Raw genomic sequence first — 26,748 nt, 5'->3', positions numbered from 1 at the left:
AGATGTTGTGTGTTTTCATCTAAAGTGTCTGTGCTGGGGAGGTTGCTGGAAGGTTAGCTGTGGTGAGAAAGGAATTTGGTGACTGAAGCTGCTCCTCCTTGCACTGGTGCCCTGTTCTCAGGTGCTGCGGGGCTGTTTGTTCCATGCAGCTTCAGAGCAGCGCGGAGCTGCGGCGTTCCAGGAGCGCTCACAGGGAGCTGAGGGTGCTGAGTGCCCCCTCCAAGATCCCTTCCTTACCTTTGTCACCTTCCCCTGCTCTGACAGGGCCACTCTGCTCTCTGGCACTGCCCTGCTGTGCCAAGCAGAGCTCTCAGCTGGCTGCTCTGTCCCAGGGTGAGACGTGCCAGAGGCTGGGAGCCAGGTACCAACCACCTCCCCAGGGGCTGGGCAGCACCAAACAGCCTGCTAGGGTTTCATCTCCTTCAGCTTTTCTTCTCCCAGCTCTCAGCAAATTGCTTTATAGATCAAATTCCCATCTCATTAAAGCCAGTGTAAAGCTGGAGTTTCTCTGATTCCTCACCAACCAGGCGGATCATTTTCCCTTGTGGGTGGCAAGAACTGGTTCTGGTGTTCCAAGGGAAAACGAAGCCATCAGTGTTTTACCCTTGATACTCAGAACTGGCCTGTGTCTTTTTTAGGAAGGCAGAATCATGTAAGAATCAGGGAGTGGCTGCTGTAGCAGAGGGAAGTAATGGGGCTAGAAAGGCATGAAGGCATCGCCATTACACTTTCAGGGCATACATTAATGTGGAAGGTGTTGACTGCAGAACAAAATGCTGCAGAACAGAGTTAAATCTTGAAATATTGCAAGCTGATGGCACTGTCCAGTATTGTTTATAGACAGCTGAGTTTAGGCAGCAGTTTTTCATATGGATTTTTCTTCTAGAATCATTGCTGTCCAAAAGAAGTCATGGTATGCTGTCAGAAATTAAAAGCATAGCCATGATGGCCTACAGATGAAATCAAATAATGCTGATAGAGACAATTAACATCTTTCTTTTCCTCTACTCCAAAACTGTCTTAAGTGATCTAACCCACTAACATAAATAAAACATAGAGCAATCATTTTCAAGTTGTATGTAACCAAATTAACCTTGCATCTGCTTTAGGCCCTAAGAAGTTTTCTGTGAACACAGTGGATCATTTTTTTTCCTGGCATGATGTGCTGAGGATATTAACTTCCTACAAATTACTCCATTAAGAAATATGGGCACTTCCTCCTTTTCAAATGTCTGCTTGCAGAAGAAAGTACAGCAGAGGAAGGAATTAATTTCATGGGACCCTTCGAAGTTAATCATGGACGGGTTTTCTCCCACGTTTCTTTGCATGTGACCCTGGATGTATGTGCACACACACAGAAAGAGGTATAAAAGTAGAATACTTTTAAAATACATTTTAAATTAGAAAACGCTGAAGTCAGGGTTCCCACAGCCCCTGTTTTCCTGTGTGTTGCCCTCATACTTTGCTTTTCTAAACCTGCTCTGTGTGCATATACGTGCTTGTGTAAATTTACAACCAAACCAACAAGACCAAGTTAACTTTCCTGTGAAAATTTGAATGCCAAAATTCAGAGGCCAAAGAAAGAACAGAAATCTCTGAAATAAGTGAGAATACACTTCTGTATGCAGAGTATAATCTTGGAGGTTTCTGCTTGTTTGGTAGGGGTTTTTTTTTAGGATTAGCAAGAGCAGAAAGGAGTTGTTAATTTGGCTTTCTGAAGAACTGTTTTTATCAGAGAAGCCATAAGCCTATTTCTGAATGTGATTACAAAAGTGGTGTAGGGCAAAGTGTTGTTGTTGTGGTTCAGACAAGTATTTGGTAAAGTGTCACACAAAGAATAAACCCTTGTAGCCACGGGGTACAATGTTAAAACTAGGCTGCAGTTCAGCATACTGAGGAGACTGAGGGAAAGAGTACAAAGGTTCAAGCCCTGGTTTGGAATAAAAAAATGTAGCATTGCAGCTCCTTTTTTGGCAGCTTTCCTAGAACATGAAACTTTTACAGGCTGTAATTCACACACTTCTTCAATACAGTAGCCAGATATTTAAATTATGATATCTACCAGCTACAAATTCAAGCTCCAGTTCAGTGGTGTGGTGCTCTGTACAAAGTATAATGTATATAATGCATCTGTAATTGTATATATTTATCTCTATAGGCTGGGTAGATTGCAGCTTTGGAAACCTGGATATTTCTCCTACATCTAATGCACATTGTTCAGTGTGCACAGTGTGCAAGAGGGGAGTAGGCAGCAGTGCTTGTGTTAATATTGTCACAGTATAGTTTGAAGGGTGAAAGACTTAAAACTGGCCAAAGCAAAGCCAGGATATATACTGAATATATATCTGGAATGGTTTTGTACTGTTCTAGTGGAAATCTGTGGCAGATGGAGAAGTGCAGTGCAGCTTTCCTTCTGCTTGCCTTTGCTCTGCCTTGGCAATGTTGTTGTAGGCTGCTGGTGGGTGGCTGTACTTTGTCCTGAACAACAAACAAAATCTTCTCTCAATGTCAGTCTCGCTGAAGGAACGGGTTCACATCATTTTGTCTCTGTGATGGGTCTGTTTGGCTCCATCACCATCATTTTTCACAATCTGAGAGCACAGCACTCTTCAGGGCAGGGCTGTGGACTGCATTTTACCTGTGGGAAATTGAGGCCTAAAGAAGCTGAAGGACCTGTTAAGGTAACACAAAAAATCTGTGACAGAGCAGAGAGCTGAATCATGGTCTCCTAGATCTTGTGGAGTAATTTAACTCCTGGGCCTTTCTGCTACCTGTGAACATTTTTGGCAAAAAAGAGGAATTGCATAGAGTGCAGTAATTCCTGTTAGATTCTAAGCACCTTTATGTATGAATATGAGTTCTAAAATCCTGCATCTGTTGTTGTTCAAATCTATCAGGATTCAGATCGCAGTGAATATACATACTAACAGTTAGTAGAAGCTTGTAGAATCAAAATAATCTCATGTAGGCATAGTAACTCATGGAAATTACCACAAACAGAAAGGCTAGGGGAGCTCTAGTCAAATGCTGATTTTCATGTACTATATAAAAACAATTCTGTTGCCAGCTTAATGCCAACGCTAGACAAATTTCCCAATTTAATCCCAGTTTTGTAACTTTTACTAGATTGCCTTTTTGGCAGAATTATTCTAAATCCATGTAACAGTTTATCTAAGAAAATGGCATGTATTGCATCTCAGCATCTGTTTCCAAGCTGCAGCACTCCTTAACTTCACAGTCTAATCTTGGCTATTCTGGCTGAAATCTCCTGATTAGTTTGGATTCTCTCTCCTCTCCCTGTTCCCCTCTCAGCAGTGGGAATCCAAAAGCAGCAGATCCAATGCACAGGCTTTTCTCCACTTGCCATGCCCTATGAAGAGGTAGCACTGGGGTGATGTATGTCTTGCAGATGAATTATATGGCATGAATCTCATGCTTACCCACACACAAAACCCACAAAGAGCCTAGCAAGGCATTGTCTAGCTAGACAATATTCAAAATACTGTTCAGAGTGATTAAGCAAGAAGGAAGAGAAAGCAAATGGAGTTGCCATCTCCAATTCCCACAGACTTTGTAGCTGCAGTGAGCTTGTGCAAGCATGAAGAGCTCAGCTTCCCTCTCCAATGTGAGCTCTGCAAGGCAGGATCCCTACCATGAAAACCTGTCTGTACTTTCTTATTGATTAGATTTGAGTCTTGAGCCACAAGCGGTTGTTCTATTGCTCATTGCCACAATTACAGGGAGTTTCTACATATTAATATCAATTTGTCTTGGTCAGATTCTTAAATCTCTTTTCATTTTTAGTACAGAGCAGACAAGTTTCCATGGGGAGTCCTTGTGGTCAAATTCTCATCCTGAGTCTAAAATTGCCTACATTTGCTGACCTTTGAGAGATGATGCGAAGCTTGATTTTGAGCCAGATTTTTGGAGTGATTGAATGAGGTGTAATTTCTGTGCCCTGGGAACAGGGTTCTGGGTGATTTGTGGGGGCTCAATGTGGGAACTGCAAGGAGATGGTTCTGTGGGATCAGTGTTGAGGTTTCACTGGTGTCAGGGCCTGTGTGATGAACTGGAATCTGCACATGGCTTTGGCTTTTAGTGATCTAAAAGCCTTTGGACAAACCCTGCATCTCTTCTGCTCTGAAATTTCTTATCAAGCCTTCTCTAGCAAAGGTAAAGAATATTCATGTGAGGGCTGTGCATCGTTTTCTAAACAGCTGTAGGTTTTTTCTTTGTCCTAAAAATAAGGCTGCTATCTGAGTCTTACATAAGGCACAACCAATCAGCACTGCCACGTGATATTCTTCATAGTAAATGACACAGATATGGGAGCATGGTTTGTAGTTCTTATAGCCAAAATGTATAAACCAGGCCCTAGTATTTAACTCTGCTTTCCTTTATTAATGCATGGCTAATTCATTTAGTTTTATTACTGTACAGGATTTTGAGGTTTAATTACCTCATTTTTCTCTTTTATTTTATTTGTTTAACAAAATGTTGGGGAGATAATACCATTCATTTCTAAGTTTTGCCTGTAAAGCTGAATTTCTCTGTTAACAGAGGAAATATTTATAGATGTATTTGTATTGGTGAAGCCCATGAATGCTCTCAAATACCAGGTGAAAATAATTAGTTTCCATTTACACATTTCTATTTTTCCATTTGCCAAAGTCTCCTTCTTTCCTTTTCTCCCCACACATCATTTGTGTCTACGGGACCCATTCTGACTGAGCATTACTGAGATATTTTACTTGAAAGGCCCAATGGACTAGACTGGCAGATTTTGGGAAGTGGAGGTAATGCTCTCCTTCCATCAAATGCTGCAGTTATCTGACACTCTCTGAGGTTATGAGACTTGGACGTTTGGTCTCACAGCGTTTCAATCTCGGTCTCCAAGAGAAAACTCCAAGCTTTGTGCCAATAAAACATTCTGGGGGTGGAGAGGAGTGCATGGGGATGTTCTTTGTCCTTTTGTCCTCTTTCACTTTGCAGAAATACTAAAATATCCACTACAGCAAGGACAAGAATGCAGATGGTTTTTTTATCCTCATTTCTGGGCAGTAGAGTGATTCTCTTTTTATTTCTCTGTTCCTTTTCTCCATCACAACCTGGAAGAAAAAATTCTAACAGCTTCCTCAGAGGAATCCTCATCATTGAGCTGAAATGCTCTTTGAAATATCCTGCTAATTGAGGGCCTGTTCTTGGTGCCTGAAAGTCTAAAGTTTTATTCTTGGAGCTGGAGAAGGTGTTTTTCTACCACCTAGTTAGCTTTCTAGCTTTTCTAGCTCAGGTCACCTGTTACAGAAGCTGTTCTGAAAGGTGGAATTTCCAGATTTTTCTCCTGCTGTTAAAGAATGCTTAATTATTTGAGCAACCTGGGACAGCACCAATGCCACATGTACCCACTGGCAAGGAGTGAAGCCTGTCCTTATGGGAATTCAGAGTAATGAATTCAATTGTCTTCAAGCCAAGGAAGACACTGAGTCAAGGCTCCTCTATCCTGGGATTTGTCCTAACATCTTCCTGTGATTGCACAAAGCCATTAGGGCGCCCTTTGTTTGAAAGAACTGAGCAAATCTGACTGAAAATGTTTGGGTGTAACTGAATCACGTATTTTTTTTCAGCACTCCTAATTGTGACGAAATTTCACCTGGCACTAGAGCTTGCCACCATCTGCAGAAGTGACAGGTATGATGGTTTTTTTCTGGTAAAAATGACAGCTTGTTATTGCTTGTTATTGCATGTACTTGATCAAAGTTGCAGTTAGAATCTTGGCAAAGTCGTATTTGTATTTCTGTCAGCACCTCCTGGTCATCATAGCTGTAGAAGCCCAGAGACTAATCTGTTCTGTCTCATGCAGCATCAGCAAAATTCCCAGCTATGCTCTGATCCTGGATTCCTCTATTGTTGGTGATGAATGATGTACTGGATGAAGCAGAAGGAGTACATCTGGATTATCAGATATCATGCTGAGCGCATAATGCTGACACTTAGGAAAAGCTCATCTTGTGAGCTAAACATTTTTCATATGGAAGTCAATTTTAGACAATAAATAGAGCACCAGAATGCAAATCCCTCCTGTTCATTACTGCCCTTTATGTGGTAATACAAGACAATACCAGGACTTTAAGGCACAGGCTTGTCATCTGCAGCGTTTGTTCTGGATGATCCCTGCATGCTCTGCAGGTATTTTAAATGAGAATGAACTCTGCTGTTGAAATGTGGGGTCCCAGTACAATGCTCTAAGTAAAAATACACCAGAGGACACATTTTATGAGGAGGAATTTTAAAAATAGCATGTAGACAATACAAGGAAACCAACATTTGAGATTCTTACTGGATGCTGTACTGCATTTAGTCTCCTCTCTCACACAGAGGAGACTTGCATTTGTATTTATGAGAGGGTAAGCCCTTTCCTACCATTACAATAATTAACTTTATACAGATATTCTATCTGTGGAATTAAAATATCTCCCTTTTAATTCTGTGTTAACTGTGAGAGGAAAAAACAGGACAAAATATATGGGTGTGAATCCAGCACTCCAGCGTATTATTCTGATGGTGTTGGTTGTTCTGTGTAGTGTAAAGCAATAGGAACTTTGGATCCTGTCATCTGTTGAAACAATCACTGCCTTCATTAAGGAGAAGACTCAAGCTTGAATTTGCTGGAGTAGGCTTTTCTCAGGTGAGAAGAGTAAAGTCAGAAAGGATTCAAGTTGGGAATTGAGAGGAAAATGAGGAAACTTTTATCGATTGTACTTCATTGCCATTGGCATTCTAATTACTGTAACAATTAGAGAGGTGCCAGCTTTGAACTTTTTCCATCTTTGAGGAACTTGAGTATCAAGATTTAGGTTTGGTCTCATACAGAATAGCAAATAAGTGTATAAATAGCTTTTGCTGTCAGCAGATAAGTTTGCCACTAGTACTGATGGTTGTTTCTAAAGGGGTTATCATGCAGTTAACTCCAAACACTGCCTGGTATTTCACAGTAGCCCTCGAAATAATTTGTCTTACTAGCATAGCGAGTACAAATTGCAACACTTGTGATTCATCTGCAAAACGTTCTGCTTGCCAGTTGTTTTACTCAAAGTGCTTTGGCAGTGTTGTCTGCCAGGAAGAAAGGTCAGCAGCAAAATTAAAAACCCCCAGGGATTACACTGCAGTTGTCCTCAGAGGGGACTTTGCTCCCGAGCCTCGGTGGCGTTTTGCTTCTCTGTGGATGTTCTCTGTCACAGGGGCTGGTGGATGTTGGGAAAGGTTCCCTTTGGTTTCCCTTTGGTTGACCCTGATTTACAGTCATTTCCACCTCTGAATACTGTATCACTTTTTATTTCTTTTTTAGTTTCATAGACAGTGCACAGATCCGGTGAATTTATCGATTTCAGTTCAGAGTGATCTGATATTTTGTTCCTTGAACTTTGTAAAAGGTTTTTTATTTTGCTAAATTCTTACAATAAAGTTCTCCGAGAAGTCCCTGTCAATTCATAGAAGTTTGGAAATTTAGAAAAATAGGTTTAATGCTAAAAAATTGAAAGCCCATTTTAGTTCAACCAAAAGAAAAACAAAAACCTTATCCTAAACTGTTTTGTTACTTTACTCTTTGTTTCAAAACATAGAATGTACAAATGTGAACGTGCAATGAATTGAGCGACTTGAAAAGCAATAAAATAAAAGCCAATTTCCAGAAGCTTCCATGAAAATAAAGAAATTTTACATTCATACCAGCCTTTGAGATGACCAGAAATGAAAAATGCTGTTCAGTCACATAGTAAATTTTCTACAGCTGCATCCCTCATGGTTTCTGTTTAAAGCTCCAGTTTCCTATTCCGAAGCAGTGGAGCAGCTCACCTACACAAATATCTATTTTCCCACATCATCATATACATCTTGTTCATGAGTGAAATTTATTTTAATAACTCTTGGTTTTCTTACCTGCTGACCACTTTGTTGATTAGCATCCTCTCTGAAATGCAGTTTTCTTTCCAGGTCCTTCACAAGTGCAGCTTTGTTTTCCCGAATAGAATCTTCTGTTGCTAATGGCAGAGGCTTCAGGTTTTTCTTTGTTAATCCCTGGGTTGGGCTATTAAAAGAAAATTCTGATGCAGCAACCAGCACATATATATTTCATCACATATATGATATATGTTATGGTGGAACCTATTACTTATTTACATAGAAGCCAAAGCACAATACAGGATATGGTTCTTTTTATTTTTGGGACTATCATATTATTATTGGTAATGTCATGTAATTAATTTTGGTACTATCATAATGGGGCATCTCATTCCCATGCAGTAGAAATTAAAAACACACATCTTAAAGAAAACAAGGGTTGTAATGCTACAATAAGCATCTAAGTTCCATATATATTTATCCTGCAATAATGATATCAATAATGGTATGGTATTTACTAATAAAATGCTAAAGAAGTGAGTGTAGGTGTTACCTTAGGTGTACAATGTGTACATTTGACTGGTATCAGGCAATAATTTAAATGTTAATACAAGTTCTCATTGATCTTTATCTCACATCTTCATTGATCATTTACTCTTTCCAGGAATTTTACTTCTTTAATTTCTCTTGCCCTTTTATGACACCTAACATCAACAGTTATTTTTTGTTTTTATATGATAGGTGTGGTCCGTTTAATTTTAGTAAGGTTTGAAAATAGTAAAAGACAGACACAGGGACACATTTTTCTGTTGTAATAGCAGATTGGTTGATGCAGTATCAGCAGGATAGTCAGGAGATTGTGACTTGCTGGTGGCTATCACTACCTTAAACTATACCACTGATAAAAGGGGAAAATATTCCTTACTTTGTGCAGGATTTGGAGTTCTGTGGGTAAATAGTTGTACCAAAGAACAGGTGCTAGCCATGCTAACACAGAGTTCACATAGTCCACAAAAGGGAAATTTGCTTCAACTCCACCTATAGAGACTCTTAAGGCCACCACCTTGCCAGTACATCATCATCTTTATTTGCTTGTATCTTGGTAGCTATTTTGTCATAGAAATCATGCTAGCTGTTAATTAAAGTATTTATGTGCAAACTATTAACTCTCCTGAAATTTTCTGGGGGACTTCAAATGTAGAAAGTACTGCAATCAGAAAAAGACCTTTACGTAAATTATTTCTTAGATTCACCTGGACTAAAAAATAAAACAGCTTGCAGTATAAGGTACCTTTAAAACTTTATTTGTTGCTTACAGTAGGTATGAATGTTTTTGTACCTGGTATAAATAGTGACTTTTCCTGCAAGCTCATGAAATCTCTTTTCTCACACTGGTGGAGTCTTATGAATGTTTGAGCCCCCACATTCTTGTTTATCTGTTTGTAGGATCCCATTTCTCTATTTTGAATTCTCTCTTATTACAGAAGGTGTTATCCCTTCTTTACTGGATGTAAAGATTAGATTAAATGACCAGAATATATAAGTCACTTTTCTATTTTACAAGAGACTTGCTTTTCAGGGACTCCCCCACTGAACACCTGAACAGAAATTCAGGAAAACCAGGATTTCTCCCTGCTTTTGTGCGTGTGGTTTCTGCTACTTACGTGGCTGGTGTGCTTCTGGGCAGTCCCATGGCGTTGGTGGATGGCGTGGTGGGAAGTGAAGGAAGAACAGCACTAAGGAAAGCGACTGGATTCTGGATCCTTGCAGTTGGGGAGAGGGGAGCGGGGGTCACAGTCTGCGGCTGGAACTGTTTTACACCGCAAGCAGAAAACGCTAAGGGAGGCACCGCCGCTTCTTTAGGGCTTGGTAGAGACTGTTCGCTTTTGCTTGTAAAGCCTCCTGGTGACCTGGACGGGGCTGGTGGAGGATTTGCTATGAAATTTTCCATGTGGTTTGTTCTCTGAGCAGCCTGAGGGATGCTGCTGAATGTGCAGGAGGAGCTGGCAGAGGGGCTGGCTGGCGGCGGCGTTTGCGGTGCCAGGAACTGCTTGGGGCGGCCGTAGGCGAAGGATGGCGAGGCAGAGGATGAGCTTTGCTTGTACAGGGTTGAGGTGGACTGCTGGTAGAGGGAAGTAGCAGAATTCACCGAAGTGCTGTTGAATGACCACTCTCTTAGAGATGCCTGCTGCACCTGCTGTTGTTCAAGCAAGACCTGGTTGTGGAGCTGTTTTAACTGGCTCTGATCACTGCACAGAAGATAAAGAGGAGCAGAATTGGTTATGAGCCCCAAATGAAGCAGTTGCTGCGTTTCCATGTATGAATTCAGAGAGAAAAATTCTATATCCTGTGATACACTAAGAGACAGGAAACTGCTACATGACGTTCTCTAACATTATGAGAGGAGCATAATATTAGTTTGCTACTAAAATAACCTTTTCCTTCATCTCCCCTTCTTTGTCAGAGGCACCAAGGCTTTTTGTCTGCAAATTATTTGACTGAAGATAATTCTTACATTTTAGCATGCGAAATATAAATATAAATCTTACTCAGAGATATTTAAGGGGTAGCATTGTCAAAGTCAATTATGGACCTCTTTGCTTGTATTACTAAGAGTGAGATTTGGTGTATCATAGTTTAAATGAGTGATTGTAAACCAGATTGCATCATTTACCTCCTGCTGAAGTTCTGAATCCAGCACTTTGACTGATAAAAATTTGTAATAATCCACCATAGGAGATATTAGCAACATAGTTTAGGTGGTGTTGACATGCAGGAGAGGATAATTCAGAGAGGACTTGCATTCCATGCAGTTGTTAATTTTCTAGATGTTATCTACTGGATAGTTTTTCAGGGCAATTAAGGAAAATAATTTTCTCTTGTCAAGTGGTTTATTTCATTATTATGTCAATGGAAATACAGCACATGAGGAGAGCTTTTTCCCTTCCAAAGCCAGAAAAGACATAGAGGATATGGAAAATGATTGTATAATAAACTATGGACTATTAAACAACTACTGATAACAAGTGGAAAATGTAGATGTAGAGACCAACCACAACTGCTCCTGACAAAGCAAATACATATTCAACATAATTTGGTTGTAGTTAAAAGTGTTTGTTTCTACAATGTACTAAACAAAAACCCCATTAAAGGCAGATAAAGATAGCAATTTCAAGCTTTCATAAAGCAGAATGTAGAGAGTTAGTAGCTGTGTGGGCCTGATTTTGTGCCCTTCACATACACATCTGCATAATAAAGCAATCCTTTGTAACACAGCTTTTTTGAGAAGGGGAGCTGAGAGAAATTCTGCTTTTTGCAAGTATTGGGTACTTAAATACAGCTTCTGCCTCCTGCTTTAAACTCATTATAGCTCAGGAAGTATGTAGGGCTGTGAATGTGAGCTTCACAAGTTAAAACCCTGTGCTCCAAGTTCTTCCTCTGCTACCAGGAATACAAGTTCTGTCTTCTTGTAATGCTTATGCTATGAAATTACATCCTTGCTTAAGAGTACCAGTGAATTACTTTATAAAGTCCTTCCTGAGCCCTTAGGTAAAACTTCTGCCTATTTAAGAAATGAAATGAAGATGTTTGTGTGCTTTTTGTTAGACTATATGTGTGAGGTTGAAAAAAATGCTGAAAATACTTCTCTTAATAAACTGCAGCATGAATTCCATCAATTGTCCTCTAAGAAAATGACATTACTTCTTCTAATTTCCCCTTGAGCTCCCAGTGCACCAATCAGGTGCTTTTTAGTTCAAGTGGTTTCACATTATCAAGCATTTCCAAGTATTTTATCTGTTTTAGGAGGAGATGACGTTTGTGGGACGTACAAGTCATGAGGCACGGCCTTTGGGATGACACTTTCTCGCTGGCTGCCAGTCTGTACTGTGTGTAAGACTGAATTTATCTGCTTTGGGCAATATTTCATACCCAGAATTGAGTGAGATATGTTTGAAGAACCTGCTTTTATTTTGCCTGCATAAGATCAGTGTTCTCCACCTTTTGATTGCAGCAGAAAACACTGTGGAATTAATAACATTTCCAAGGGAAAATATTTTCCTTTTTCAATTGGAGATCACTTTTCCTCGCAGGGATATACAGAAAAAATAATCTAGTGCTGGAGAATTTGTTTTCTAAGATTATGGTTAATTGGGCCAGTGCCGTGTAATCTTTTTATTCTGCATTTGAGTTTTTGCTCCAGGGTAATAGTGTTCATAAATACTAAATACTACCAGTGATGCTCCTGAGAATTAGACTTTTGTTTACTTACAGCTTTGGCTTAGCCAGTACTGGGGGAGGTTCCTTGGATGGTGATGTTGGCTCTGCTATTTTCATTGGCTGTCCATTTATCTTCTCTGGGAAATGGTTGGGTCTGATTTGGTTTGTGGCGCCAGGTCCATCCTCTGAGGACGACTCACTTCCTTTTTCATCTTCAGGCAGCTTGAAGTGGACACGGAGCCCTGCCTTGGAACTCGACCTGGGCTCGTTGTGGTTGACAAGAACCCCTTCCAGTTTAGGTTTGGGTGTTGGATTTGCTCCCTGGCTGGCAGGAGTTTGTGGGGGAGGCTGATGCTCAGTGGCGACAAAATCGATGGAGCTCGTGGTGTGAAGGGCAGCAGCATTACTGCTGTCCTCAGGTGCTGAAAGAGGAAAGGTCAGACCTGTGGGATATGTAAATGCCAGAATTCATAGTGAAATGAAATCACAGGAGTTATGGTTCGAAAAATTCACTCTGATGTCCTTCCAGCTGCTGCACTGAGTTGTTAGACCTTGTTTGTTTAGGAACAAATTCCCTTGGAAAAGGAATGTTGTAAAGGTAGAAGGAAAAGGGAAATCTTGGAGAATCAATCAGTGATCTTCAGCCACATCCCCAGAAATTATCCCACCACATCTTTGAAATACAAACTTTTTGGTTTCTCCCACAGAGAATTCTCACAGTTTTTAGTTATGAAGGACATTGCCAGAACTTGAGCTGCATTGGAGTTAACAATACACAGCATAAATGCTCTGTACCTGCTCTGCTTGCATTTGCTAGGGAGCAAAGGACTCAGAGTAACTCTTACCTTTGACAGTCAGACGAGCTATACTGGACACTGTGCCATATTTATTGCTGGCAGTACAGGTGAAACTGCCTGAATCTTCTGAAAATACTTCAGCAATCACCAGAGTACAAATCTCCTCTGCAAAAAAAACCAGGATTGGTAAGTGAACATGCAGTGAACACACAAAACCCTGACTGCCTTTGGGGAGATTTCCTTAAGGTTTTCCACCTTGCTCAGATTGTTTCTAGTTCCATCAGTATTATCAATTTTGGCAGCCTTTGTGTGCAGCAGCTGTTATCAGCATTGTCTGCAGCAACTGGTACCCTCTGTGCTCCAGCATGCCCAATGAAAGCAAAGAACAGGTGTCAGCAGTGTGTGGAAAACATTAGAAAATGTTTTCCCAACACACAAAGTACAGACTTAAAAGAACTTAAAATTTAATTTGGAAAAATATACGGTGTACTCCTCGCTCGCAGCTCACTAAAATATAGGTATTTTTATCTCTGCAGATTGAAAGATTAATTTTAATTGCCTGGGAGCAATTCAAGTGGAGTCACTCTATAAGGGGGAGAAATATAAAATACATGCATATAGACTGTTGTTCTCAAAAATAGCAGTGCAGATTTGCAGATAGAGGGGATTGTGCTTACAGAAAGTTGTCTTTTGACTTGTTTGTGAAGATGTCCAATGGACACCAAAAATACAGTAGCAAAATTGTACTGGGAAAAATGATATTCCATGTAGAAAAGTCAGTCTGGGTTTATGACATTCCTGCCTGACAGGTCTGGGCAGCAGTGCCAGCTAATAAATACCTATTGTGGTGGGATTTGAAATCTTTTGGTTTGGCTTTGTAGCTGGGAGGAGGAGGGACAGTAACATCTAAAGTGAATTCAAATGTGGGCTGATAAAATTGCTTCACCTACTCAGAGACTATTTTCCAACAATAAACTTTCCTAAAACCCTCCAGGATAAATATTCTGGGAGTACTTTTGTAGAAGGCTATAACACACTTAAATTTGATTGTTTCATGTCATCACCAAGGAAAACCTGGTAGCAACAAAGAGATTGTTTGCTATCAACTATAGGAGAATAATAGTTTATTATAGTAGGATGATAACAGAACTAGTTGAAGGCTTTATAGTATCTAGTTTATCGTGCTGGGATCTGCCAACCACTGCATGCATGGAAATCCAGATTCCTTCTGAATGAGCAGCAGGTGATGAGGCTGTGACAACTGCACCCAACTGATTATCCCCTAAAAACTGCTTCACATTACTCAGCAGTGATGCCACTGCACACGAACAGAACAGTGGCGGTGCCTTCTGCTACAAGCTCCATTTTTTCAGTCCTGAATCTCACACAGAGGCACTTTCTTTAGAGAAACTCTTTTTGGGGTAAATACAGAAGGGTTTTTTTGAGAAAAAAAAACACTTTTTATTTCATAAGAATTAATACTCCTTTGGTAATTTTCCATCTTGAGAGGGGCGGCTTTGTAATTTTAGTGGCCAAACGCATAGCGAGGAGAGTGAAACTCATGGAGAAATAATCAAAGCTTTGTGGCTCCTCTGCTCCAACCATGTGAAGCAGTCCACATTCTGCCCTGATCCTTGATATCAGCAGATCCAGCCACATTTTTAGGATTTGCTGATATCAGGGATGGAACACCTGATGTGGTACTCTCACATTACGCTGGTAGGGAGCACAGGGAATGGCTGACATGGCTAAACGTCTGATGCAATGTTCCCTAACTGGTAAACTAGATAAAAATAGCTCAGGTCTACCTCATCTCATGTACTTCAGGACCTCAGATGTACAGGGGACCCTCATACATTCATTTTATTAATCTTTAGCTCGTTTAGATCCTGAGTCAAAAGTGGGTCCAAGCAGAATGGAAACTTTTCTTCAAAAGAGACTGAATTAATTCAAATTACATGCTTGTGGTACAGTCTACAGTGAAATGTATGTCACTAGTAGCTATAGAACGTGGGGAAAAGAAGAAATTATGTTAATTAAGTAATGAAGTTTTAACATTTAATATTTTCTGAGGTTAAACCACCACATTTATGTAATGGAAAAATGATGAGCCTTTGATGATCCTCACCTGGTTCAGCCATAGATCGTGGTTCTAAAGGGAAGAAGAGGAGAATTATTAGATTGAATATAGTTATTTTTGCCAATATTTCTTTTTCCTTAAGCACTAAATATAAAGTTTGACCTTCTAAATATGATGAAATACTCTTTTTGATCCAATTTTCTGTTTAAGGGGAGGTGAAGACAGCCAGGCCTTTCACTCAATGATATGTCAAAGCCAATGAACAATATGAACACTGTTGGGAACTTGGGAAGGAATAGGAAATTAATTCTCCAGTATTGGCACAATTCTGTTTTGTCTTGAAGACAATTTCTGAAACTCTGACCCACATGAAATCAAGATATGATGAACCATTGTTTCACTTAGGTTTAGTTTAGTGTGGTATTTAAGGAATTTCTGTTGAATTGTCACAATTTTAGCATTTCAGCAACTTAGAGAAAATTGCAGATGTTCTGACTGCATTTGAAAATTAAAATTACAGTTGTAGTAAGAAATTCACAGTGCTGCTATGTTAGCAATTTTGTTGCTTGCCTATATTTTATTAGACACAATATTTTCACACAAGAAACATACTTTTCTGTAATATCCTAAAATCTGGAGAGTCTTCTATCAGTGTTCCTTCTCTATACCATTCAACCTTTGGGGAAGGAGCTCCTTTCACCCGACATTCAAAAACAACAAGCTGCCCCTCAGAAGCTGAAATATCCTGTAACATCTAATAGAGAAAATGAATAGACAGTCAGTAAATGTCTTAATGGTCTGGATGTAATACTGATTTCAGTAAGATTTAGTAATAAAGCCACTTAAACCCTTGAATGGCTCAGGAAAAGATTTTTTTTTTTCTTTTTTTTTTTTTGAGAGCTAATTTTTAATTCTCTCTTTTTTACAATTATCTGACCTCTGCTTTGCAAATATGTCAAAGTAGAAATTACCTTTGTAAATACAGGAGCAGCAATTATAGGTCTTCCATCCAGTCCTTGCAAATAGTTAGTGGGGCTTTGAGCCTGTGGATTAAAAAACATCACAAGATGATGTTTAGGTGTACAGACATTATTTTATTCATATACAAGAGAAATGTGCTTTTGGAACAACATAAAAGAGATTTTGATGGATGAAGTCTAAAACAAAACACCTAATGCAGTGAACGGAAATTCTATTGCGAACAACTGATCTTCCTGGATGGAATAACAGCAAAAATGCTGTTATTACCTTTGTTGCCCTACTCAGTTAATTATGGCAAAAAAAGCTTTAGCACAGTGTATTGTAACATCTTTTCTTCAGTCTTCAAATATATGTTGTCTGCTTGGTCATAGCCTTGTTTTAAAAATTCTTACTTAGAAAATAGTTATTGATGTTGATAAGGAAATGTTAAGTCACATGTGTGACTGCTACTATAATTCTTCTCCTTTACCAAAACCAAACCTTTTACAGAGGTGGGATATCAACCTGTTGATCCTACTCAGTGAAAGCAGAAAGGAATTGTTTTCCTCCTGGAAAATTTTGTTACGTAGGTTGAGTATTTAATATAGCTTTTATTATTTTGGTGCGGTAGGAGTTGCCCCAGAACAGCAGAATTAAAGATTCAGTATCTCAGGAAATAACCAAATGAAGTAGATGGTGCAATAATTCTGGGCTATAAACTTTGAAAAGGCACTGTAAAGAGAGAAACTCAGAAGCTCGTGAACTTTGCAGTTTTAACTAAGTATGGCTCCTCTTCCTTATCAGGAAAGAATTCACAGCTGTGAATATGCAACAAAAACAACTCCAAATTCATGGTGACATTAATTAGAAACCCTTGGATGTGCATAGTAAAATGTTACATGGCAAACAAGCTTATCTACATATAAATTAAGTATAGTAGTGAAATGACTCAGCTTAAAATAAGTTTCATTGAAAGGAAAAGGTTTCAAGTGGGTTCCGCAGCGAGGGAGAGGAAAACATGCAAGGCTGGAAAGTGCATGAGCCAGTCTGCGACGAGGAGAGGCCACAAAGGTGACTCCACATCCTGGTGGTGCCCTTCCAGCCCCTGAGCTGCTGGAGTGCACCTGGATCCCATGGGGCTGGGGAGTGCAGCTGGATCCCATGGGGCTGCTGGAATACACCTGGATCCCATGGAGCTCCTGGAATACACCTGGATCCCATGGGGCTGCTGGAATGCAGCTGGATCCCATGGAGCTGGTGGAGTGCAGCTGGATCCCATGGAGCTGGGGAGTGCACCTGGATCCCATGGAGCTGCTGGAGTGCAGCTGGATCCCATGGAGCTGGGGAGTGCAGCTGGATCCCATGGAGCTGCTGGAGTGCACCTGGATCTCATGGAGCTGCTGGAATACACCTGGATCCCATGGAGCTGGGGAGTGCAGCTGGATCCCATGGAGCTGCTGGAGTGCACCTGGATCCCATGGAGCTGGGGAGTGCAGCTGGATCCCATGGAGCTACTGGAATGCACCTGGATCCCATGGAGCTGCTGGAATGCAGCTGGATCCCATGGAGCTGGGGAGTGCAGCTGGATCCCATGGAGCTACTGGAATGCACCTGGATCCCATGGGGCTGCTGGAATACACCTGGGTCCCATGGAGCTGCTGGAATACACCTGGATCCCATGGAATGCACAGATTCCCAGTGCTGGCTGAGCCTCCTGCTCCTCCTGCAGCTGGGGGAGGAAGGTGCCCTGCCCTTGGCCAGCAGCTCCAGGTTAACTCGAGGACTGTATGGCTGCCAGGCTCAAAGCTGAACTTCAACAGCAAAGCAAATGCTAGAAAATTTGGGGTTCTCAGTCACAAACTGTAGAAGAAACACTTTTTCAAGAGCTTGTTTTTAGTCCTTGGAATTCACCATGGTGTCCCCCCTACCTGGTTAACTGGTGTTGACACAGTCTGGACAGGTACAGACCCAGGCTGAGCCACAGCTGATGGTGCCCTGGTGCTCTCCTGATGCTTGGTTGCAGTTCTGACAGCAGGAGCTGCTGCATTCACAGAGGTGTTGGCTGGCTTTGGTTTGCTGTGAAATATTACCCAAGAACAAGTTAGAGCTGTGTGTGTGTCCCCAAGTTATGTCTGTCTCAGCTACATGTCAACCCCAGCCTCACTCCTGGGGCTGATTTCCTCCTGCTCTGAGCTGGTTACTCCTAAATTACTCCTAGGTAAAGCTGCATTTTTGAACTCAGCCTGCATATCTGGCCTCTCAAAGATCTCTTGTTTCAGCTGTGCCAAATGCAATCAATGTCCTGGATTCACCCAGTTGTGGCTGTCAGCAGCTCAGAGCAGCTTGAGAAGGCAATGCTGGTTTCACAGAGGACACTGCTAGTTTTTAATTTGTGAAGAGCTGGACAATGAAAGTAATGAAAATACCACACATTGCTTGGATACAAATTCAGTAATTAATGGTTGAAAAATAAAAGAGAGACGTGCTTTCTGAGCAACAGAGCATCAATTTTGCTAATGTACAGATTGACAGCTCTTCACTTTGTTGTTGCTCATATATGGAAATACAAGACTTGACACTTTTTAATTTTATTGCTAGGTGAAATAATGCACAGTGAAGAGCTGATCTTTTTATTCAGCTTGAGGTCACCCCAGTAAAGCTGGCCTTCAAAACAGAGGAAGCTTTCCTCAGAGTGAAGATACAAATGTTGTGATCACTGACTGCTCTTTTGAACATCTTTTAGCAGCTGTTCTCATATTAACCCCCTTTAGTTACAGGTGTTCAGATTCCTGTGATGACAGCTGGAAGCTAAGCAAAAATGAAGACACTCTCCTTATACCCAAACCTGGTCTTTCAAAATCTGATCATTTGAGGACATCCTACTATGATGTCAGAGCAGCATTCTGAGAAAAAAATTACAGCTTGATGAGGTAAGTGATTTAGGGATGTGTTCATGTGATCAGGATCATGGTCAGCCCTAATGAGATGAGTGTGAAAAATAAAAAATGCCTGTGTCATTTGGACAAGTCTGAGCTAGAGTGGAAAACCTCAGCATTAATCCCAGGCCAATTAGCAGTACATCCCAGGCTTGAGATTTAACCCCTAACATTTATCAAAGTCCATAAACCAGTTCCACCTGGAGTATTTTGTGACTTTGGAGTTTAAATCGCGTACAACAGGATTTGCTGTCAGCCAGAGGCCTTCAGTCAAATACACTGCAAATGTCTCCTCTTTGCAGTTTAAAAACTGGCATTTGTGATGAGTGCAATTCTCCTTAGAGATGGAAATAACCAAGAGGGTGCACAAGTCTGATTATGGCCTCTTTTATCAAGCAGTGGTTGCTTTTGATGTGGAATCTGTGCATATAAAGGAGCTCAAAATAAAAGACTGATTATTTTAGTTTTCTATCAGTCTGACTCCCTTTCTAGCTAATAAAAGGACTTTGATTCTGAAAGAATTTTAACAGCATTGGATCAGGTTCTAAACCATCAGGGAATGGACTTCATTTAGGAAAAATAAATAAATGAATAAATAAACATTTCCCAGATTTTAGGTTGCATCTCACATATTTTTATAATTAAGTAGTCTTTTACACCATCATTTCAGTTCACTCTAGTGCATGTCTATTAATTTCTTAATCTTAAATCTAAATAATCAGTCTCTACCTATATTCTGCCAAAAAACCTTGTGTATTTTCCTGTGAGAAATTGTACTATGTTCTTTGTCCAAATCAAACACTTAAATCAGCATTTAAGCTGGATGTAGTCAAATGGCTTTTGTTTAAATAAATTAATTTTAGAATTTCAATCTTTACGGTAACATCTTCCTTCTTATATACATATTTAATATTAAAATTTCAATTATTAATCTAGAGGACACAAAAGTAAACGAATGTTTGTTCTATGCTATTTGTAAAGCAAACAAACAAGCAGCCAAACAAAATTCAACCCAACCAATCCAAACCCATCCTAAACAGAATGATAACGTGTTGGAAGCTGCAAACTGAAATGTCTGCACTTGTGGGTTTTTTAACTGTAAAAAATATGGAGGATGTAATTGATTTTAAACTTACTGATCCATTTCGTCTCTGATGATTTCACCTTCAGAGTCAGAAGAAGAGATGCCTATGAAAGAATTTAAAATAAATCATTTAGCAGAAGGGTTTTTGGGTTCTCTTTGAATGCCACAAAGCTTTATTCAGATTTTCTGTGGAGCACTCTATGGATATGTGTTATAAATCTGTGTCCAGACAAAAGATCCCATTGCAGGGGAAGTGACCCAGTGTTCCATACTGTGCAAGGCACAGAACTGCTGCTGAGATAAGGCAGATTAGGGAGGAGGTGCAGTTGAAATAAGGAGAACATCCAAGAGAGATTGAATATATCTGGATGCTCCTCAAGTTCTCTTTCAAGTGCCACTATGGTTTTTGATTTAGTCAAAAACTAAATCAAATAATTTAGTCCATATTTGTTGTGAATCAAGTACGAGATTTCTTCTTTCAGACATGTGATTTATCAGATGAAAAGGAAAAAGAGAGAGACCTGGAATCACAGCTGTTATTCTCCAGCTAGTGCCTTGTACCACCATATGAAGAAGATACTAGCTCTGTTTACTAACTGCTGAGACCTCCTGAGACACTTTACCCTTCTGATTCTGCCTTCACTGTGCTTGAATTTTGCATTTTCTCTGCAGTTCCTGCCAGTGAACATCTCCATCAGCTGTGGCTCCCATCCAGCATCCTCTGAGTTGGGTAAAAGCAGACCTTGGCCCCTGTCTCTAGAACATGTAAATCCCTGCCAAGCACAGACATCTCCCATTAATGTCAGGGGCAGTGCAGATACTAAAAAAAGGATTTGTCCTTCCACTGTCAAGCTGGAGACGTGGAAGAAGAGTAACAGCAGAACAAAATTCATCTTTAGTGCAGTGCTGTAATTTATGAATGGTCCCACTGTGCTCAGTGATGGTGCTCTCAGTATGTTTCTCTGAGAGAAAAAAGGAAAAAAAAATCTTATGTGTTTATTTTAAGTTTATTTTAATAAAATTGCACAATAATGGGTTCAGTCTAAAATCTTACCCAAGAAAGTGTTAAAAGGTAATGTAATAAAAACACCACTCTTAGGCCTCCTAGGTATAGTAAAAAGAATAAGGAGAAAGAGAAGACACCTAAATCTGCAAATATATATTCTGTTTGATTTACAGCATCTACTGGACAAGTAGAATATCAAATAGATGCCATATTTATTTTGATTAAAAGATCCCAAGAAAGAGTTAAAAGGAAGCTGTCCTACATTCAATTTGTAATAATGACTGTAGGGCAAAGAGATTAATAAGAATTAGACACAAAGTTTAGGTTCTTACACTCTGTAGAGTTCCACAGACAAAAAATACAAGGTGTTTTCAGAATCTGAATATTTTTAGACTTGGATCTTGCAGTGAGATATATAAAATCTCTGGGAAGCAACACAATAAAATGTAAGGGCTGGTCCCTTGTCTGAAGAGTGTTTTACAGGAAAATAAAAATGATATTTTTAATGATGGAAAGTGTTGACTCCTGCTATGTTTTTTTTTTAAAAGACAAAACTAGCACAGTTAGCAAAGAAGATACATAATTGTTTCTTAATCCTGTCTGACCAGTTCCAACCATCAGTTTTTTGCAGCACTTGTAACATTACCTTCTATGTAAATCTCTGCAGAAGTGGAGTCTGTTCCATAGATGTTGGAAGCAAAGCACGAGTAACGCCCTGTGTCCTCCTCAAAAGCTTCAACAATAATCAATGAGTGTCGATCCCCTGCCTGGATAATTTGAATGTCTGGTGAGTTTTCAAGCTCCTTCCCTTCACAGTACCACCTGCAAAGCAAAAAGAAATTGTTTTTCAATCCAAACAAGTGGATAGCTAGGATGATCTTGTTTGGAGTCTTTCTGATGGTAAAATTGGTAGGTTTAGCCTGAAGATTCTGGCAGAGTACTGCAGGCAAGTATTGAATCAACAGTCATAGGAATAAAAGATTGATGATTTTAATAATATTTAATAAAGAGTAAAAGAGCTCTGAATTTGTAACACAGCTCTGAATTTCTCTTGAGGTACAATCAGATCTGTGTAGTGGCTTAAAGTGCAGTGAAAAACACCCAACCCTAAGTTAACAAATATCCCTCAAATATCAAATATCAAATAACAAATATCCCTTGTGTTTCTTTATTTCTTGTTAAATCAGGATGTGACTGAAATTTGTCTTTGCTTTGCCATATATTTAACACAACCTGCTTTTTATAAAAGATGGCAGAAGTGTTTCACAAGGTAAGAGAATCTGTTACAGAAAGAGCCAGTGAGGCAGCTGCACCAGGCAAGCTGTTCTGCATGATGCTCCTCTTTAAACACTGCTGCACATCCAAGGATCTGTTCTCTAGAGCTTTCACACTCTCATCTCAGGCATTCCTAAATCCCTCAGGGTTCAGAAGGGTTGTTTCAGTGGAAAATGCAGGAATTCACACAAAAGGCAAAGCAGCACCTTCACAGAGAGCTCTACAGGACGTGTCACTGGCTCCCTGAGCTGGTAGGAGGGGAGAGCAGGACTGCAGAACAGAAGCACAAAAAGCAGGTGGGTCTGGAGAATTAAAGATCCAAATTAAATCTAGGCTTTGTAAAGAAGATGTATTGCTATGTGTAAAGATCCAGAGTTAAATGTTTGAGATAATACTCAGAAATATCTGTATTTATAGATAACTAGCTAAATTTGAAAAGCCAAACTTTAGTGCATTCATCTTCACTGTAACTTTTCAAAGAAAGAAAGAAGAAAGATGATAGGTAGACAGATAGATAGATAGATAGATAGATAGATAGATAGATAGATAGATAGATAGATAAAAAATGCCTCAAAAGTATTTGTATTTTCTTAATGTGACTTTCTTAATTACATGTGATCAGCTAATGCATCTTCTGCATGTGAGGGTTGGGGTTGTCATACTGGCAATATTCTTTCTTCAATTGACTTAAGAAAAAGTTTCATCCATCTTTTATGGTAACTTGGTAAAAGAACCTGTCAACATTTGACTGGTACGACAGAAAATAAGATTGTTGAGGAAAGGATAAGGATAGGTTTTTAAGTAAGAAATTGTAATAATTAATATCTCTTGTCTTACACTAGAAGGTACCTCAATACATTTCCATCTCAGATATTTTAGAAAAACATGAATAATTTGTTTGACCACTCAATTGCAGAAATTTTAAACAAATTTGTGCTACAAATTAAGTGTGAGAAAAACCCAAATTAATATATTGAAAAATAAATAATTTTTAAATAGTCCATATCAGCAGAAACCCAGAATATAACAGAAGTATAATTGAGAATTGAGGAAGGAGCCTCAAGGGGTCTCTGAGGTATGAAGGAGTACAGATCTAGCACTTAAATGCTGATTCTGTGGGTAAACAGAGGACCAGGCCCTATTTGTGCCCATCCAACACGGCTTCCTCCAAGCACTCAGGGCATTCCCTGCATTTCATCCACACCAGAGATGCCCTGAGCTACCTTCTGTCAGTGCTCACTCTGCACTTTGCTCCAGGTAGCTTTCAGCAGCCATTCATGCTGCTCCTCAAACCTCAGTGGGACTTGTTTGGGATGGAGAGTTCTGGCCACCAACCAAACCCGTGGCAGCACCTTTGGAAATTGGAGAGCCAGCAAAAGCAGCACAAATCCAGGATGCCAGGTGAGCTGGCACATGTGGAAGGCTGAGGAAGAACCCCCTGGCTGGTCTGGCTCGGGTTACAGATCCACCTAAGCCAGCAGGCTCCCCTGCCAGTGGCCAAAACCAGACCCTGCAGGGAGGTGTAAGAACAGAGGGAATGTATACCTGTGGAAATTCACTTATTGCTCTGGAGGGTGTAACCATCCTCTTTAACTTCTTTCCCAAGGTGGGAAGCAGCACTTAAAAATAGTTCTAAAATGTGAAATCACTGGTGTTAATATCATTATTAATAAACTACTTCTCCCTCTGACGATTTCATGATCACAGTACCATTGCCATTATTTTCCAGAAGGTTAGACAGTATGGTTCCTTGCTAACATTTATTTTGAAAATACTAATCTGTAATTATTTTTTATTTATTTATTTATTTTTATTTATCTTTATTTTGAAATGATTGGTTTGCATTTTCATTCAAAATACATTTCCTTTAAAAATAATTATCTTTCTACCTTCTGATTGACTTCTAGTGATCGTATTCTGTCACAGTCCTGTCAGATCCTCTAAAACAAAACCTCTTCAAACAGAAGGAACAGCTACATCTGTTTAAAACTTTGTCCATAGTGGCTTGCCCAAATCTGGAATTTTTACCAGTAATACTTGGATACAAAGGGGTTTTTTTTTGGTCTGGTTCCCCAGAAGTGAGTATCACATTTTCTTTTCTGTTCAGTGCTGTCCTTACACACCTGTGGGTACAGACACCATAGCTTGTAGTTGGCATCCAGAACACAAACCTCCAGTGCTTGGGATAGATGAACAACTCTGCCAGGAGCAGGCAGAGGAAATATTGAACACTCCCAAGGGAGAAGTATGGTAATGTGCATTACAGGATCAATTGAAAAATGTCCTTTTCAAATTATTAATGCCTTTTTGAGTTCCAGACTTGGGAATTACACAGGATTCCTGAGATACTGAAGGGAGAATTTTTTAAAATTCTATCTACAATATGGTTTAATCTCAAGAAGTGCAGTTGGTGACCACTGGAAATGGTCACATTATCAGGAGAGAAGGTTCATGCAGTTGTGTGACTACAGGCACAAATTTGGTACATGAATGTACAAGTTGCCTTTTAGGTGTGTAGTTCACGTAGGCAACTGTGTACTTTGGGACATGAGTCATGGCACTTACTCATGTCTTTTTATATACCTACCTCATGCCTCTTCCTTATATTGTAGCCTTCTTTTAGGCTGTTAGCCTTAGCAGATATGAATAAACATTAAAGAGAGTACTCATGTTCTAGGATTTGATTTCATTTTCAGTAGCATCTTTTCAGAACATTAAAATAATTTGCATAGTACAGTGATATCATATTTTTGTGTCCATTTAAATGTGTTTTCTTACCTAATGGCACACTGAGCAAAACACATTACACAGAATGCTGTGGTATCATTGCCATTAAGGTTGAAGTCATTGTGTTACTGATCAGCTTTTCCAGTTAACCTGTTGTGTTTGTGCAAAGTCTGTATCACATGCTTTTGTGATACAAATTTAATTTTAATTTCCTATAAGTAAATTTAAAACCACCATGTAAGCTAATTTTTACATTTCTTTTATTAGTATACAAATATTATATTCCTTTAGTAGACTCAAACCGTGAAGCAGAATCGAGTTAATTGTTATTTTTTTTCCTTCAGTTAGTCCTAAATTTGCAGCATCAGTGATTTAAAACTTCAGGAATTAACTCCTGTGTTTAGTGTGTTCTGTAGTCATTCTTTTCACCACAATGTTCAAGTATTTTGGGATTAAGTTGGAAAAAAGAGCTTGTTGTGCAAATGTTGTCTCTTTGTAACGCTTACAAATCAAAACCAACGTGAAGTGAAGCTTCATGGCAAACTTTGGTCCAGCCATACCTTCTCCTTGTTAACATTTGGTTTTTTCCTTGCCCTGAGAGCGTGGCAGCAGTGAAATGTCAGTTCCAGGGGCAGTTCTGACATTGAGCCTCATGGCACGGCTGGGGGAGCGATGCTCTGCCACTGACATTTCATTCCTGCCACGGATTGCAACGAGAGCTTCCTCATGCACATCAAGCACAGGCAGCGTCACCCCCTGTGCCAAATTCATCCTAGATCTTAATCCATTGACTCCACTGGAGCTGAATGTAAGAGAAGTTTGGCTCTAGCCTTGGAGCACTAAAACAGAAAAATGCTTTCATTTGGCAGCCAGGAAGAAAAATCTTAATTAATCTTGCAGGGTTTCAGAGTTTTTAAAATTCTGTGATTAGTTGCAGGTCTGGCCTCCTCAAACAAAGCAGCATAAAATGCAACTTTTAAGCTTTGTATGCCTATGTTAAAGAATGTTTTCATGGAAACCTTATGACATACAGCCTGTTTTTAGAACATTAAATCCTCATGACACTTCCAGGATAGCTGTGTATGCCAAACCATGCAATGTGATTCATCAGTAAAATTAACCTAGGAGTGATGTGCCAAACAGTTTGGAAAAATGTAGACACCTCTGAACTTGAGGGATAAAGGAGTGACTGTCCCAGAGGGGAGTAAATGTCACACCTAGCATTACTCATAGAGAAGCAGAGCTGTAGAAGGGAGCAGGAGGTCATCAAGCACTTTGGAAATACACTCCACCTTTCTCTCAAAGGCTTGTTTCTAACCCAGGACAGTCAGACTAAAGCAGTCAGCAGTAGCAGAGCTCTTCAATTGGCAGCTGGGGTTTGAGGCACACATCCTGTGCTTTGTCACAGGCTTTGTCACTTCTGTGACGCTGCATTCATGATGATACTGAGAAATGGCTAATTTCTCACATGAATTTCTAGATGGGTTGGCCAAATGAGCTTCCTCTGAATTGTGGGTTTGTTAAATTAAAGCTGAGTTACCTTAAAAAACAATCAGGCAGGTTTCTCTGTATTCAGCCAAGAGGACTTAGCTTTCCATATCCTGGTGCTTCAGATGAGTTCCCCCTTTCTTCTCTTGCTCCACCATCCAGTTTTCTTTCCCTCAGTGAGCCCTCATGCAGCTCACCTGTAATGCTTTGTCATTCCCATGGTTTGCTGATTTGATAAATAATCAAACTGGTTTTTTGACCCTGATCCATCATGAATGTCA

General features: G+C 39.8%; 1 protein-coding gene across 3 annotated transcripts in view; it reads right to left on the bottom strand.

Moving 5' to 3' along the window:
* The window catches only part of MYPN (myopalladin), a 65,810-nt gene that overhangs the window by 12,764 nt on the left and 26,298 nt on the right, over nt 1–26,748 (bottom strand). For 2 of the 3 annotated variants that reach the window (XM_058841688.1, XM_058841687.1), the window contains exons 3-12: nt 21,624–21,799; nt 20,024–20,075; nt 17,880–18,027; nt 15,963–16,034; nt 15,604–15,745; nt 15,040–15,063; nt 12,960–13,076; nt 12,167–12,557; nt 9,561–10,145; nt 7,936–8,083 (exon numbers count right to left, since the gene is read on the bottom strand). In XM_058841688.1, coding sequence (XP_058697671.1) covers nt 7,936–8,083; nt 9,561–10,145; nt 12,167–12,557; nt 12,960–13,076; nt 15,040–15,063; nt 15,604–15,745; nt 15,963–16,034; nt 17,880–18,027; nt 20,024–20,075; nt 21,624–21,799 — 1,855 coding nt within the window. The remainder of the gene's footprint in view (nt 1–7,935; nt 8,084–9,560; nt 10,146–12,166; nt 12,558–12,959; nt 13,077–15,039; nt 15,064–15,603; nt 15,746–15,962; nt 16,035–17,879; nt 18,028–20,023; nt 20,076–21,623; nt 21,800–26,748) is intronic. The other variant, XM_058841689.1, reaches the window with a different exon arrangement.

Source organism: Poecile atricapillus, chromosome 6, assembly GCF_030490865.1.
Source record: "Poecile atricapillus isolate bPoeAtr1 chromosome 6, bPoeAtr1.hap1, whole genome shotgun sequence".
NCBI classification, from domain to species: domain Eukaryota; kingdom Metazoa; phylum Chordata; class Aves; order Passeriformes; family Paridae; genus Poecile; species Poecile atricapillus.
Note: the sequence above shows the minus strand (reverse complement) of the source record. Positions and strands in the feature narration are given on the sequence as shown.